Raw genomic sequence first — 13,922 nt, forward strand, 5'->3', positions numbered from 1 at the left:
CAATTGAGACATGTATTGTGTATGTGTGCCATTCAGAGGGTGAATGGGCAAGACAACAAATGGAAGTGCCTTTGAACTGGGTATGGTAGTAGATGCCAGGCGCACCGGTTTGTGTCAAGAACTGCGACACTGCTGGGTTTTTCACTCTCACTAGTTTCCTGTGTGTATCAAGAATGGTCCACTACCTAAAGGACATCCAGCCATTTTGACACAACTATGGGAAGCATTTGAATAACATTGTACCAACCTTACACAACGCTTAGGGCAACATATATAAATTGTTCTTTGTCGAAATTGCACTACCTCAGTCAATTTGGTTGGGGATCATTGATGGACAGCAATATTCAAACCTTGTCGCAGATTTATAGAACTTTCCACTCAAAAACCTATATTTTGGTATTTGTTTCACTAGTCCATTGTTGACATATTCCCAAAAATGTTTTGCTTGTCAGTACTCAAGTTTTCAAGGTATGCAACTTTCAAAATACTGAAATCATCCCTGTATGATACATTTTGCATCAGATGATGCAAAACATCGCATTATATGATTACACAAATGTTTGTCAGACACACCAGAATTACTTTCCAAGAGGTGTTGTGGTCTAGTCTTAGTCCTACGTCCTGACTTAAATTTGCTTGAAAATCAGACAAGGTTTGAATATTGCTGTCCATCAGTGATGCCCAACGAAATTTATTGAGCTTGAGCAAATTTGTCAAAAACAATGGATACAGTATGTTTGCACAACGTTGGTAGAATATTACTCAATGATTCCCAGCAGTAATGGCTGCCAAAGGTGCTTCCACCAAATATTAACTCTGGGTTGTGAAGATATACACAATCAAGACCATTAATAATTTGGAAAATGTTTTATATATTTCATTAACTTTGAAAATGTGGAATAGGTTGTGTAGATCCGTAGGAAAAAAATACAAATGAATCCCTTTTTAGATGTAATATTTAGGCAGCAAAATGTGAAGACTGTACAAGGGGTCTGTAGACTTTCACTAAGTATTAATATGACATAACCGTAGCAATCTCTAGAAAGGATGTATTACCCTATGGATACACAGCTCAGTAAAACGATACTGAATTGTGTAAACAATTTATCAAGATGGCAGATTGCCGAAATTGTTTTATCAGGGGTTTCGTAGACAACGGGGCTTTTTAGGAGATAGAAATGTGTTGTACAGAACTTACATGACTCTGAGATCTTTATATTTGACTCTGACATGATTGTGTCAGAAATAGGTATATATATATATACACCTATCTGGAACATTGTCAAGGTTTCACCCTCATGAATCATGAGCCAACAGGGTTCCATGACATCATGGAGGAGGAGACTATCAAATGTAAGTTAATAAATTAAAGATTGTATGTAGCAACTCCCATGTATACACCCAGGTCTATCTGTATCTTTCCTCTGCCCCATTGCTCACACGCACTCATTTACTGACCATATCCACCGTGTACCGCTCCTAGAAACTCCATGCGAAGATGACTATATAAACTAGAGAATCCTCCCTGGAGATAAGCACAATATGAGCCTGATAAGATTATTTAGATTGTAGCCACTGACTGTATATCAAGGTGAAGGTCAATGGCAACAGTGCACTGGATGAACCCATAGCCAAAATGGGTGTGGACTCGATCTTAACGTTGCGGCTTAATATATTGGCGTCTTGCAGTTTTCACAATTTCTTCTCAAATAAGTAGAAATTTGAGAATTTTGGGGGGGGGTCTTCACACCTTGTTATTGGATTTGGAACATTGCAGAGCACATTTTATTTTTTGTTGGGGGGAGGGTGACTTAAAGGGACAATCAGCAGTCATCCATTTTTGGACTGATACATGAATAATACGTACCCATTGATTCTTGAAGAATATAACTTACAAATGCTCAGTTCAACCATCGTACACTGTATCTCCAAACATGGTTAAAACTATCATTTTGATATCATTGATTATCAGTTCTTGCATCTATAACTCTGTCTATGAATTTGAGAGTGGTTACATTTCTCCAGCCACAACCCTCAGCTTTTTTAATTTAGAAAGTGAAAACAAATGGCATTGACAAAGTGAAAATAAATGGCATTGACAAAATGATTGGCACCCAGGAGCTAATGCTTGGTTGCACAGCCTTTGGCTAAGATAACTGCCTACAAACATTTCTTGTAGCCATCAAAGAGCTTGCGCCACCTTTCTACCGGCAATTTGGCCCACTCTCTAGTGGCAAACTGCTCCATATCTTTTCAGACCTCTCCGTAGGTTTTTGATGGGATTCAAATCTGGACTCATCGCTGACAAATTTCTTAAATTTCAATTTATTTGACAAAAAAATTGGGAATTTTTTAAGAAATGTGCGATTGTGCCATATTAGACCGCAACAGTATACTTACAAAGGTGAAAACACTGCATCAATTTGTGTATCAGGTTTTCAGCAGTAAAAAGAAGAACAGCTGACATCATAGCTTACTTACAGTAAACACATTAGCTTACCCTGACCCTTATTCAACCCATGTAAAAAAAAATCAGTTCTTGACCTCTTACAAAGCTAATAGGGTCAGGGCAGTGACTAGAGCCACAGGGAGTTGTTCATTTCGTTTCCTAATTTAATTTCCTTCCAATAAGCAATCCAGGATATTGACATACCTTTATGATGTTCTTATCAGAACTGGTTACATCAACTTCACTCATTTGTATGTAATATGACTCGTCTGGCGCCTCATCAGGTGTATATCACCTGTTTTGTTTTCTAATTCCACAATGAAATCTGCCCTCAATCTGGACCCCATTAGTTTCATATCATTTGTGTTCAGTGAAGAAACAATTACTATTTTACAATCATGGACAAACAATACTAGTTCCAGGGCACCACAGAGTTTAGATGTCAGTCTGGAGTAGTTTGCTGTTGCTCGGTGAGATGTGCTCTTTGAACGGGACACAGTGCTTGTTGTAGGAAATAAATGGTCTGTCAGTGTGTGTGTGGTGACGCACAAGTCTTATTATCTAGAGGGAATTCCTCAACTAATCGTTATCAGAGTGACACAGGCAGGTGTGGGGACCGGTCTCCCTCCTAGTACTGTATTAGATGGCTAACTATCTCAGTGATTTACTACTTAATTCGTGTTGTAATACTGAGACCAGTGTCATCTGACTTCAACCCATAGGTCCAAAGGGCACTCCCATAAGTGGTCCTAGCTCACAAACTCTATCTAACATGTTTTGAAGTTGTAGATTTTTAAATATATTATTATTGTGTTTCCACTATTAATGGTTAGAAGCAGGCCCAGAATTGAAGGGCAAATTGAGCCAAACACATTAGGAGAATGAGTGGGTAGGAGGTGACTTTGCTCCTGTCTTCAGCTGTGAGTCTGCAGCATGACAGATCAAAGTCAAAGTGCCATAAAGGAGATGTGTCAAGGGTGCCACCCACTTCCTTGTTCCTTGTGGTATCCAGGTGGGTTGGAGTGAACGTCAGCTAACAAACAGTTGAGCTCCACAACAACTGCACAGGACTTACTGAAGGACTGGGATTTCAATGAGGACCATCACTTGAGTTGCTATACGTAAGATGGCTGATATGTTTTTTGTGTGTGGTTGTTTTGGTGTAGAGTAACGATGTGCAGTCATTTCAGTCACCCTTATAGAATCGTTAGGCTGAATGGTGTAGAGTAACGATGTGCAGTCATTTCAGTCATGCTTATAGAGAAAGGTAGCAGATTTATTGACTTCAGTTCTGTATTGTTTCCCATGTATAGTATGTTGTTGGTATGGATGATTGTAATTATTGCGCCCCATTGTCACCATATAATCACCATTGGATCTTAAAAATGGAATGACAGCGAAGTCTTTCATACAACATTGAGAAGACACACTGAGATCACACTACGTCCAGACTTATGTAGTCCACAGATATTTTTTTGAAAATGCATGACTTTTGTCTTTCTTGTTTCTTGAATTTAGGGAATAGGAGGGTTGTATTATGGTGATGTTGAGAAAGGTAAGATCCTCAACATAATCTTTGTTGACTATTTGATCAATGTAACCTGAATGCCATGCTTTGATTATGAAGGTTTTTGAAATGTAATGTAATCAACACTTCCATTGCCTAGTCATTCTATGGAGAATCTCTGCCAATTGTGTCTGGAAGTGATCATCTAGGGGTTGGAGTCAATGCCATTGACATTCATTTCAGGAAATGGCTTGAAATGGGAAATCCTTAGTCTTTTCCCATATCTGTTTGCGCTGCACATATAACAAGAGACAGCACAAACAGTGATCTTTAGCACACTTGCAATCTTGATGCTCCACAAATGATTTATTGGCTCTCATACTCGTTTACATTTGAGTCATTTAGCAGACACTCTTACCCAGAGCGACTTAGTTAGTTCATTCGTCTTAAGATACCGTGGCTAGATGGGACAACCACCTATCTCAGTCATAGTAAGTACATTTCTCCTCAATGAAGTAGCTCTCAGCAGTCAGAGCTAGTTAGAGGTGAAAGAAGTCAAGTGCTCGTGTTAGTTCACGAAAGGCTCTTATATTTATCTTTATTTTCACCAGTTTGGTGGAATTACAAGCACGCTACTTTCTTCAACTGAATTAAATGAAGGGTAAAAGCTGCATTCTTTCGATGTATGACCCTGACCCACTGTGCTCCTTGCTTTCAGGGTGAGTGGGTGTGGGTGGACCCTGGTATCGGGGTGCCCATCGGAGCCCGGGTCAAATTGACCGAAACTGGACACCAGCTACTGGTGGATGATGAAGGAAAGGTGACCATGGCATTTCTTTATTACATGTATTGTGTTGAATTGTGTGTCTATTGTGTTTGAATATACTGTTGGTCTCAAATGTAAATGCATGTAACCTTTATTTAACTTGGCAAGTCAGTTAAGAACAAATTCTTATTTGCAATGACGGCCTACCCCGGTCAAACTCGGACGACGCTGGGCGAATTGTGCACCGCCCTATGGGACTCCCAATCAAGGCTGGATGTGATACAGCCTGGATCGAACCAGGGACTGTAGTGACGCCTCTTGCACTAAGATGCAGTGCCTTAGACCGCTTCGCCACTCGGGAGCTCCAAATGAGCTCAAGATCTAAGTCATTACCTGTAGGGAAAACTACTATATCTCATTGACTATAGAAGTTATGCACTCTAGAATGTTGACATCATGTCTTTCTACTGTACTTCCATAGACAATGATCTTGCAATCTGCTTTGGTCAGTCATACGGCAGTATAATGCCAAACCCCCAAACTTAAATGGATGGTTTAAAACCAAAGCCTAAGTTTTCAGACCTTCAGACCTCAAAAAAGTTACGTTATATGTAACCAAAGATTTCTAACAAATCCTACATTGATGTCAATGGAAGATTTGCCAGAAAGTTCACATCGCACCGCCATATAACTTCCTGAATTGTGCTATGTCATTCCAGGAACACAGGCTCTCCCAGAAGGAGGAGGGCTCCATCAGGGTGATGCACCCCACCTCAGTGGAGGGGGTGGACGACATGATCCGCCTGGGGGACCTCAACGAGGCCGGGCTCCTCAGGAACCTGCTGGTCCGACACAGGCAGGGCATCATCTATGTGAGTCCCCTAATGGATTATAATGTACTACACCCACATGACAAAATACGATAGTGCACTATGGTATGAATATTATTGTATTCACTGACAGCAAAAACACTACGTTGAATATTGTAGTATACTGTAGTATAACAGTTACCTATAGTATAATACTGTAGTAAAATCAAACTGTAGTACATACTATAGTAATTCATGTAGTGTTTTTGCAGATTGTAGCATACTGTGAAAACGTGATCACATGTGAAGTGTTCCAAAAACACTATTTTTCACATGGTTTCACGTGAAATCATGGGGTTTTTATGTAATGGTGAACATTTCAATGTGTGCTTGTGAGTGTCTCTGTATGAATGAGCATTCATGTATGATGTGCATGAGTTTGTTTGTGTTGTAATTGGCAGTAGGTGGTGGTATGTACATCAAATTGAGGGAAGTACTACATAAAAAACTATTACATGATTAGTTGATGTTATTACACTATTCATCAAAAAAGTTGTTAAAGTTATTACGTTGACCAATCAACATTGTATTACATCACCCAGCAAGTTATTACATTAACTGGTTTTACTACTTAAAAAATAGAAATTGTATTACAAATAGAAAAGTTATTGCATTAACTAGTGTTATAACATTAGCCGCTGTTACAGGGTGCTCCAAAAGCATGTGGGCGGCACAAGCCTAAATCGCTGTTATTGTGCTGTGTCCAGACCTACACAGGCTCTGTGCTGGTGGCAGTCAACCCCTACCAAGAGCTTCCTCTCTATACAGCCGACCAAGTGAGGCTGTACCACGGGCGTAGGCTGGGTGAGCTGCCCCCGCACGTCTTTGCCATCGCAGATACCTGCTACTTCAACATGCGCCGCCACAACCGAGACCAGTGTTGCATCATTAGGTGAGGCCAAAAGTACATCTATCCCAGATGGGCAACGTTCCGCTTTTGACTCCCAAGTCATTCGGAAACAAAAGGAAACCAAGGCAGAAGCGGCACATATTCCAATGTTGTGGAAGATGCTCTTTGGAGTGGTTCAGTTATACTTTTTATATTGACATTTACACTGGAATTAAACTGAAATCCAAGAATATGACACACTATCTCTTTCTTCCTGTTAGTGGGGAGTCAGGTGCAGGGAAGACAGAGAGCACCAAGCTGGTTCTTCAGTTCCTTGCTGCAGTAAGTGGACAGCACTCCTGGATAGAGCAGCAGATACTGGAGGCTAACCCTATACTGGAAGGTAGCATCTCTTTACTATTAAAATATCTCTCTCTCACATTATCGCAACTGTTGCTACCCATGACACACTTCCCATTTCTGCGTTCCCCCAGCATTTGGGAATGCCAAAACAATTCGCAACGATAACTCCAGCCGCTTTGGGAAATACGTGGAAATCTTCTTCAACAAAGATGGCGCCATAGAAGGGGCTCGCATGGAACAGTACTTACTGGAGAAGTCTCGTGTCTGCCATCAGGTGTGGAAGCACAGGCTGTAAAATCAAAATAATTGGTGAACCAGGACGTTTTGCTGTTGTCCTTATATTTTAATGAAATGTAGAAATCTCATAGCTAATTGCCTGAAAGTGAGTTGATTTCAAAACTATGTAAACTATATCTCACAAACAACAGGTTTATCTCATTTAAGTCTGATTGACATGCTTTGTTCGTACTTGAAAGAGGACCAAATCCATTAATGGATTGTCCAGTAACCAGGCAAAATGGTGTAATGTCAAGAGATGTTGTCTCTCATACTCATTTACATTTTAGTCATTTAGCAGACACTCTTATCCAGAGCGACTTACAGTTAGTTGTAACACTACTGTTCCTTTTTACTAATTAACCCTAGGCCATGGAGGAGCGGAACTACCACATATTCTACTGCATGTTAGCGGGGATGACGGCAGAACAGAAGAAAACACTGTGTTTGGGAAATGCCGCTGAATTCAGCTACCTCAAGAGGGTAATAGCAACGCACTACTAAAACATCATCACTTACAGGTTTTACCACTTAAAGTCATACATCTTCCTCATTAAGGACATTTTTACTGAGTACAACTAAGTTTTACTGACGTCCTCTTTCCTGACGTCCTCTTTACAATGCTCCTAGGAAACTGCCCCAGAGCTGGAAAAACAAACTCATGTATGATTTATGATTTGCTTTAGTATCACCATTGAAGAGAGATTGGGTGATAGTAGCTGTAACTTTGTAGAGTGCTGTAGCCCCTAACAAATATGATTTGCTTTAGGATCACCATTGAAGAGAGAGGTGGGTCGATAGTAGGGCTGTTGTGGTGACCGTATTACCTCCACACCTGCAGTCACAGTCATGAAGGCAGTCAAATTCCACATGACCATTTAGTCACAGTAATTAGGCTTCTCCAAGCTCTGATGCTGCTGATGGTCATTAGTAGCCTACCAAACTTGCCAACTGCCTCGTACTCAGCACTCTATTGTCCCTCTAATCACTCTGGCATCAATTCAAATGTAATCAAAAATTGAATCAAACACTTCATGAGAGCCCATGAGCTAATGTTGCGCAACATTTCTATAGGCTATGCAATTGCGCGAGAAAACAGAGTGATGGCCTCTATTAAAAAGAGGAGGATCCCATCAGTTCTCGAAAGGCTAGGCCTACTATATTTATTTCTCAACTTCCCTAATATTAAGCACATTGCTTCTCTTTACAACAGGAGTATAGCCTACCGTAAAAAATTATAATGAACCACATGAAAAGCGTCCTCCATTCGCTATTTAAGTGCAGAGATGACATGTATTTTTTCCCCTGCCCCTGTTTCGAGACAGGTGCATGATAATGGTCCATTCTAAATCAAAACGAATGTCACACATATATTATTTAGTACATGTAAAGACAAGATTAAATCAAGATTAGTCTGATGGGTGACAATATTAGCCTATCACTTGTGAATTATAAATTATCACTTGTGAATGATGCCCAGCGTCAGGCAAGAAACAATTACTTTTTAAACACTTTTTCAAATCATGTACCCTAGCCCATAGACCTATATGTTTTGATAAGGTTTGTATCACAACTAAAGTGGTCAAATAACATTAAAATTAAGCAGATTAATCCGCTTCTACAAGGGGTGTAGAGCCTAACTGGCATACATAAGCAGAGTTTCAAGTTTGGGCAAGATCATTTTCACCATAAAAATGAAACTTTATAATATAAGCATTACATGCATAATTGCATTTGTGGTCACTTTTGATAATGGTGTTTTCCAGCTAATGGAACATTCGCACTTATAACCTACTGCCGTGTGCACATTGCTGCGCTTATAATTTGAAGAAATAGCCTAATAGTTTATCAACATTTTAAGCTAAACATTCTGATCTGTTGCATCAGCGTCATTGCATAAAAACGTTTTTTTTAAAAATGCTAGTGGTTGTATTAATTTGGGATTTATCGCATCCCACAACTGTCTCAGACTATGTTTGGAATATGTATTTCTCGCACAGAATAGAATAGGTCAACATTGTACTATGAGGGATGGTAGATTGACAGAGGCTAGTGCTTTTGCTGTTCGTTAGGCCTACTCATCTTGTTGGCTGACGAAAAGTAAATGTGGACAGTTCTTCCAATATCTTCAATATGCACCTTGGAATTGGATAAGAACGCACGCAGTTGCGTCCCCAATGTGTCTGTCTTCACTTGTAGCCTGTGAGAAAGACCCAGTCACGTGATGGAGAGCCCGTGTGAGTGAGAGGTGCTTCGGAGCAAGCAGCACTCAGGGTGAAGGGCTTCAAAAGGCATGGATTTTTTTAGGGTGCATTATGGCCACACAAAGGGGATGCCGCCAGACAATTCACGGCATTATCAAGTGCTTGTCAAACTGTGAATGAGAGACTGATGAAGTGTGTACAGCCAGCGCAAAAAACAAAGCAGAGCTGATGCCTTTCAAGCGACTTTTTTCTAATCATCATTAGAGTCGTATCATGCAGCCTTACAATGTATTAAAAATCAAAACATATAGCCCTAAGTTTGTAGAACAACTAAAGTTACATGAATAACTTAAATTAAGCATATAGGAGTACCTATTTCGTTGTTAACCTCTCAACACAGAATAGCCGCATGTGCGCACTCCCTCAAATCGTTTGGAGAAAAGATCCTTTCTATTTTATTCAGCTTTGTTCAATTGTATTCTTCATACTATAAAATAATATAAAATAATGCCAAATCTTGTCTGCTAAATAACTAGTGTAGCCCACAGCCATATGGCATAGCCAGATCAGGGCCTAACATAAAGACAACTCAGAGTATGCTATTCTGTTCTTCTGAAATGGATTACATTTTCTTCATATCATGTTTCTTTAGACCTGTCTAAAATAAATTATGGATTTATTGTGAAGGTGTAGGCTACATGGATGTATTAGACTTTTTAAAATGTAGACGTTCCAAAGGTCCACATCAGTGGCTTGTGTGGAAGCCAGGAGATGCTAAATGTGTTTGTGTTAATTAAAGGTAATTACCGTGATACCGATAGTTATTTGCTTGACAATCACCGGCTGTCGTGACCGCCACAGCCCTTGTCGATAGTAGCTGTAATTAAGTAGAGAGATGGGGCAATAGCTACAACCTACAGTATAACCTCTGACCCTGTGTTCTATAGGGTGACTGTATTGTCTGCGATGGACGTGACGATGCTAAGGACTATATCCGTATCCGCATGGCCCTGAAGATCCTCACTTTCACTGAGACCCACTGCTGGGAGATCCTCAAGCTGCTTGCTGCACTCCTCCACCTGGGCAATGTCAGCTTCGAAGGTGGGGTCCTCTCTGGGTGTATGACTCAGTTAATGTCTGAGTGTATGATCTATGACCGGAGTTCTTATGGAACATGACCTGCGCCTTGTCATCCCCCCCCAACCCCAATGGCCAAATGTATTGAGACCCTAAAATACTTGAATGTTGAAAGGAAAGGGGGATGGATACTTAGTCAGTTGTACAACTGAAATGTTTATGTTGTTGTTTTTTTCTATGTGAAAGCTGTGATTGACCAAGTTTTCTTTTGTTATTTGCCTTGCAGCCGCCATCTTGAATAACATGGAGAGCTCTGATGTCAGTTTGTCGGATCACTTTACCCTTGCTGCCAAATTGCTGGAGGTATGTATGTTTATTGGCATTTTTATTCTTTGCTGGTATGTTCTGTAATAACTTATAAACTGGGATGTTCGAGCCCTGAAAGCTTATTGGCTGAAAGCCGTGGTATATCAGACCATATACCATGGGTGTGACAAAACATGTATTTTTACTGCTCTAATTACTTTGGTAACCAGTTTATAATAGCAATAAGGCACCTCGAGGGTTTGTGACATATGGCCAATATACCACGGCTAAGGGCTGTGTCCTAACGCTCCGCGTTGCATCATGCATAAGAACAGCCCTTAGCCGTGGTGTATTGGCCATATACCATACCCCCTCATGCCTTATTGCTTAAATATACAGTCGTTTATATATTTTTTTAAATTACTTAAGCTTTATTTAACTAGGCAAGTCAGTTAAGAACAAATTCTTATTTGCAATGACGGCCTACTATATACATCGTCTTTGTCTGTTTCCTACAGGTGCAGCCTGCGGCTCTGGCTGTGAGCCTGACCTACCGCTCCTTCATGACCAACAGAGAGCGAGTGTCCAAACCCCTCAACTCTGAACAGGCAGCCGACTCCAGGGACGCCTTCGTCAAGGTAATGAGGCCGCTCCTGTTTGAAGGTACCAAAGCAAGATAGACAATAGGCTATCGCCTGTAACAAGAGAGAAGGCATAAACATAAATATTCACAAAGGCACATAGGTCCGAATCCTAACTTGAGATCCGTGGGCGAATGGACGTAACTCAAGTTTTTCGCACAAGTCTTCCATTGACATCAATACATGATTTATTTGATTGTTGAGTTAAACATGCACATTTCAAGTTAGGATTTGGTCCATATGCTACTCAAGTGTACAGAATGTGTGTTGTTTGTGTCTTCAGGCGATATATGGCAAACTCTTCATCTGGATCGTTGGGAGAATCAACAGTGCCATCCATAAGACTCCCACCAACGGTCCCAAAAACGTCCGTAACTCCCGTAACTCCATCGGATTGCTGGACATCTTTGGTTTCGAGAACTTCGACTCAAACAGGTATGCCAGTCAATGTCAAATACTAATTTCCCTTGTCGTTTGTGTGTGCAACATACTCTTTGTATGTCCTTCATCCTCTCTCCCTGATGGTATATAACCAACCAGTCAATAACACAAACCTTTCCCCCATGCTTTCTCGCAGCTTTGAACAGCTATGCATCAACTTTGCCAATGAGCAGCTGCAGCAGTTTTTTGTGCGTCATGTGTTCAAGCTGGAGCAGGAGGAGTACACCAAGGAGGACATTGTTTGGAAGAACATCACCTTTAGCGACAACACGGACACCCTTGATCTCCTCGCTGTGAAGCCCCTCAACGTGTTGGCCCTGATCGATGAGGAGAGCCACTTTCCCAAGGTAAACAATCTCAAATTCCTCTAGTCAACCATGTTGCGGTGGCAGTCTGAATTGGTGAGGTTTGTGACAACCTTGAATGTTTCTTTCAGGGCACAGATGTCACCATGCTGAACAAGATGAACCGGACTCATGCGAAGTGCAACCGGTACATTCCATCCAAGAACACCCACGACATGGAGTTTGGGATCCGCCATTTTGCTGGGGTTGTTCACTACGACTCAAAAGGTAAACAGAAAAAAAAGGGATCACACCTATACAACATTAGTTGATTCGCTCAAACATAGGAGTGTGATCAATTGGATATTGTCAAGTTTTTGGGGGAGGGGGGCACCATTTGATCCTGTCTGCTTTTCCTTCAGGATTCCTGGAGAAGAACAGAGATGCTCTTAACTCAGACATCCTCAAGTTGATTGACGCATCCACCAACAAGCTGCTGCAACAGCTCTTTGAGAAGGAGCTCTCTGCAAATGTGGTGAAGAACCTTGCAAGCAACAACAGGATCGTTATGACACCCAAGAGTTCTATACGGGTTTGTAGCTGTTGTTACTATTAAGATTCTGACTCTCATGCCAACTCCCATTAGCTACATCCACCAGTTTCTTCACGTAGCTTTCCTGCAGAGATAGTCACTGACAACGGTCCAAAAATCCACGCAGTTGACATTGTGATTTCTCTCCCTGCAGGTGGCCCAGACGGATGGCAGGAGGCAGGTGTCCACGCTGAGCGGTCAGTTCCGTCAGTCCCTGGACTCCCTCATGAATGCCCTGTCCAAATGCCAGCCCCATTTCATCCGCTGCTTCAAACCCAACGACGATAAGAAGTCCATGGTGAATAAGGCAGCCATTTTGTAGCACTGGTCCAGATACAGGAAGACATGATTTATTGTTTTGTAGTACTGGGCCAGATACAGGAAGACATGATTAATCGTTTTGTAGCACTGGGCCAGATACAGAAAGACATGATTAATCGTTTTGTAGCACTGGGCCAGATACAGGAAGACATGATTCATCGTTTTGTAGCACTGGGCCAGATACAGGAAGACATGATTAATCAGTTTGTAGCACTGGGCCAGATACAGGAAGACATGATTCATTGTTTTATAGCACTGGGCCAGATACAGGAAGACATGATTCATTATAAAATTTACGGTGCAATGTCACAATCGGTAGAGGTCAAACTCACACAAAACAGAAACCATATAGGCCGTTATACAGAATGAAAATGGGACAATTCCACGAAAGTCCAATTTGTCCATACTACAGTGCACTCCACTCTACTAGTCAAGCTTAGGAATGTCTCTGTCTTCAGGTTTTTGACAGAAACCTGTGCATACGTCAGCTGCGGTATTCTGGAATGATTGATACCATCAAAATCCGGAAACTGGGATTTCCAATCCGTCACACGTTCAAACAGTTTCTGCAGCGGTACAGAGTGCTTCTGAATACAACCGTCTGTGACCCCAAAACTGTGAGACATATACCTTCATTATTTTGAATATGATGATGATGATGGAGGATGAAGATGACAACAATGATGATGATATTTGTTAGCACAAAAAGCTCCACGGTTACAATTGCTTTTAGTGGGGTGGTTATGGTTCCCAATATCCTTCTCCTTGTCCTAACTCAGGAGTCAGCAGCAGCCTGCTGCAATGCCATCTGCAAGGCCGTGATCACAGGCCAGGATGGCTGGAAGATCGGCACGACTAAGATTTTTCTAAAGGTACAGTTATATCTACCACACTAGACAACCACAAACATTGGCAAGTTGTAACAGTAGTGATGGAATCCCAAATATCTGTCACAAGAAGCAATTCAAAGATGCTGGAATGATGTCGGTAACCCTCC

At 41.2% G+C, this 13,922-nt stretch overlaps 1 protein-coding gene across 1 annotated transcript in view; it reads left to right on the forward strand.

The window, feature by feature from the left end:
* Positions 1–13,922, forward strand: part of LOC120056263 (unconventional myosin-VIIa-like) — a 35,357-nt gene that overhangs the window by 2,462 nt on the left and 18,973 nt on the right. The window contains exons 2-17 of the mRNA XM_039004512.1: positions 4,675–4,776; positions 5,442–5,594; positions 6,299–6,483; positions 6,702–6,823; positions 6,915–7,057; positions 7,429–7,542; positions 10,211–10,364; positions 10,627–10,703; positions 11,165–11,284; positions 11,571–11,722; positions 11,865–12,075; positions 12,165–12,300; positions 12,435–12,544; positions 12,768–12,902; positions 13,384–13,542; positions 13,705–13,797. Coding sequence (XP_038860440.1) covers positions 4,675–4,776; positions 5,442–5,594; positions 6,299–6,483; positions 6,702–6,823; positions 6,915–7,057; positions 7,429–7,542; positions 10,211–10,364; positions 10,627–10,703; positions 11,165–11,284; positions 11,571–11,722; positions 11,865–12,075; positions 12,165–12,300; positions 12,435–12,544; positions 12,768–12,902; positions 13,384–13,542; positions 13,705–13,797 — 2,166 coding nt within the window. The remainder of the gene's footprint in view (positions 1–4,674; positions 4,777–5,441; positions 5,595–6,298; positions 6,484–6,701; positions 6,824–6,914; positions 7,058–7,428; positions 7,543–10,210; positions 10,365–10,626; positions 10,704–11,164; positions 11,285–11,570; positions 11,723–11,864; positions 12,076–12,164; positions 12,301–12,434; positions 12,545–12,767; positions 12,903–13,383; positions 13,543–13,704; positions 13,798–13,922) is intronic.

Source organism: Salvelinus namaycush, chromosome 11 (assembly GCF_016432855.1).
Source record: "Salvelinus namaycush isolate Seneca chromosome 11, SaNama_1.0, whole genome shotgun sequence".
NCBI lineage: Eukaryota > Metazoa > Chordata > Actinopteri > Salmoniformes > Salmonidae > Salvelinus > Salvelinus namaycush.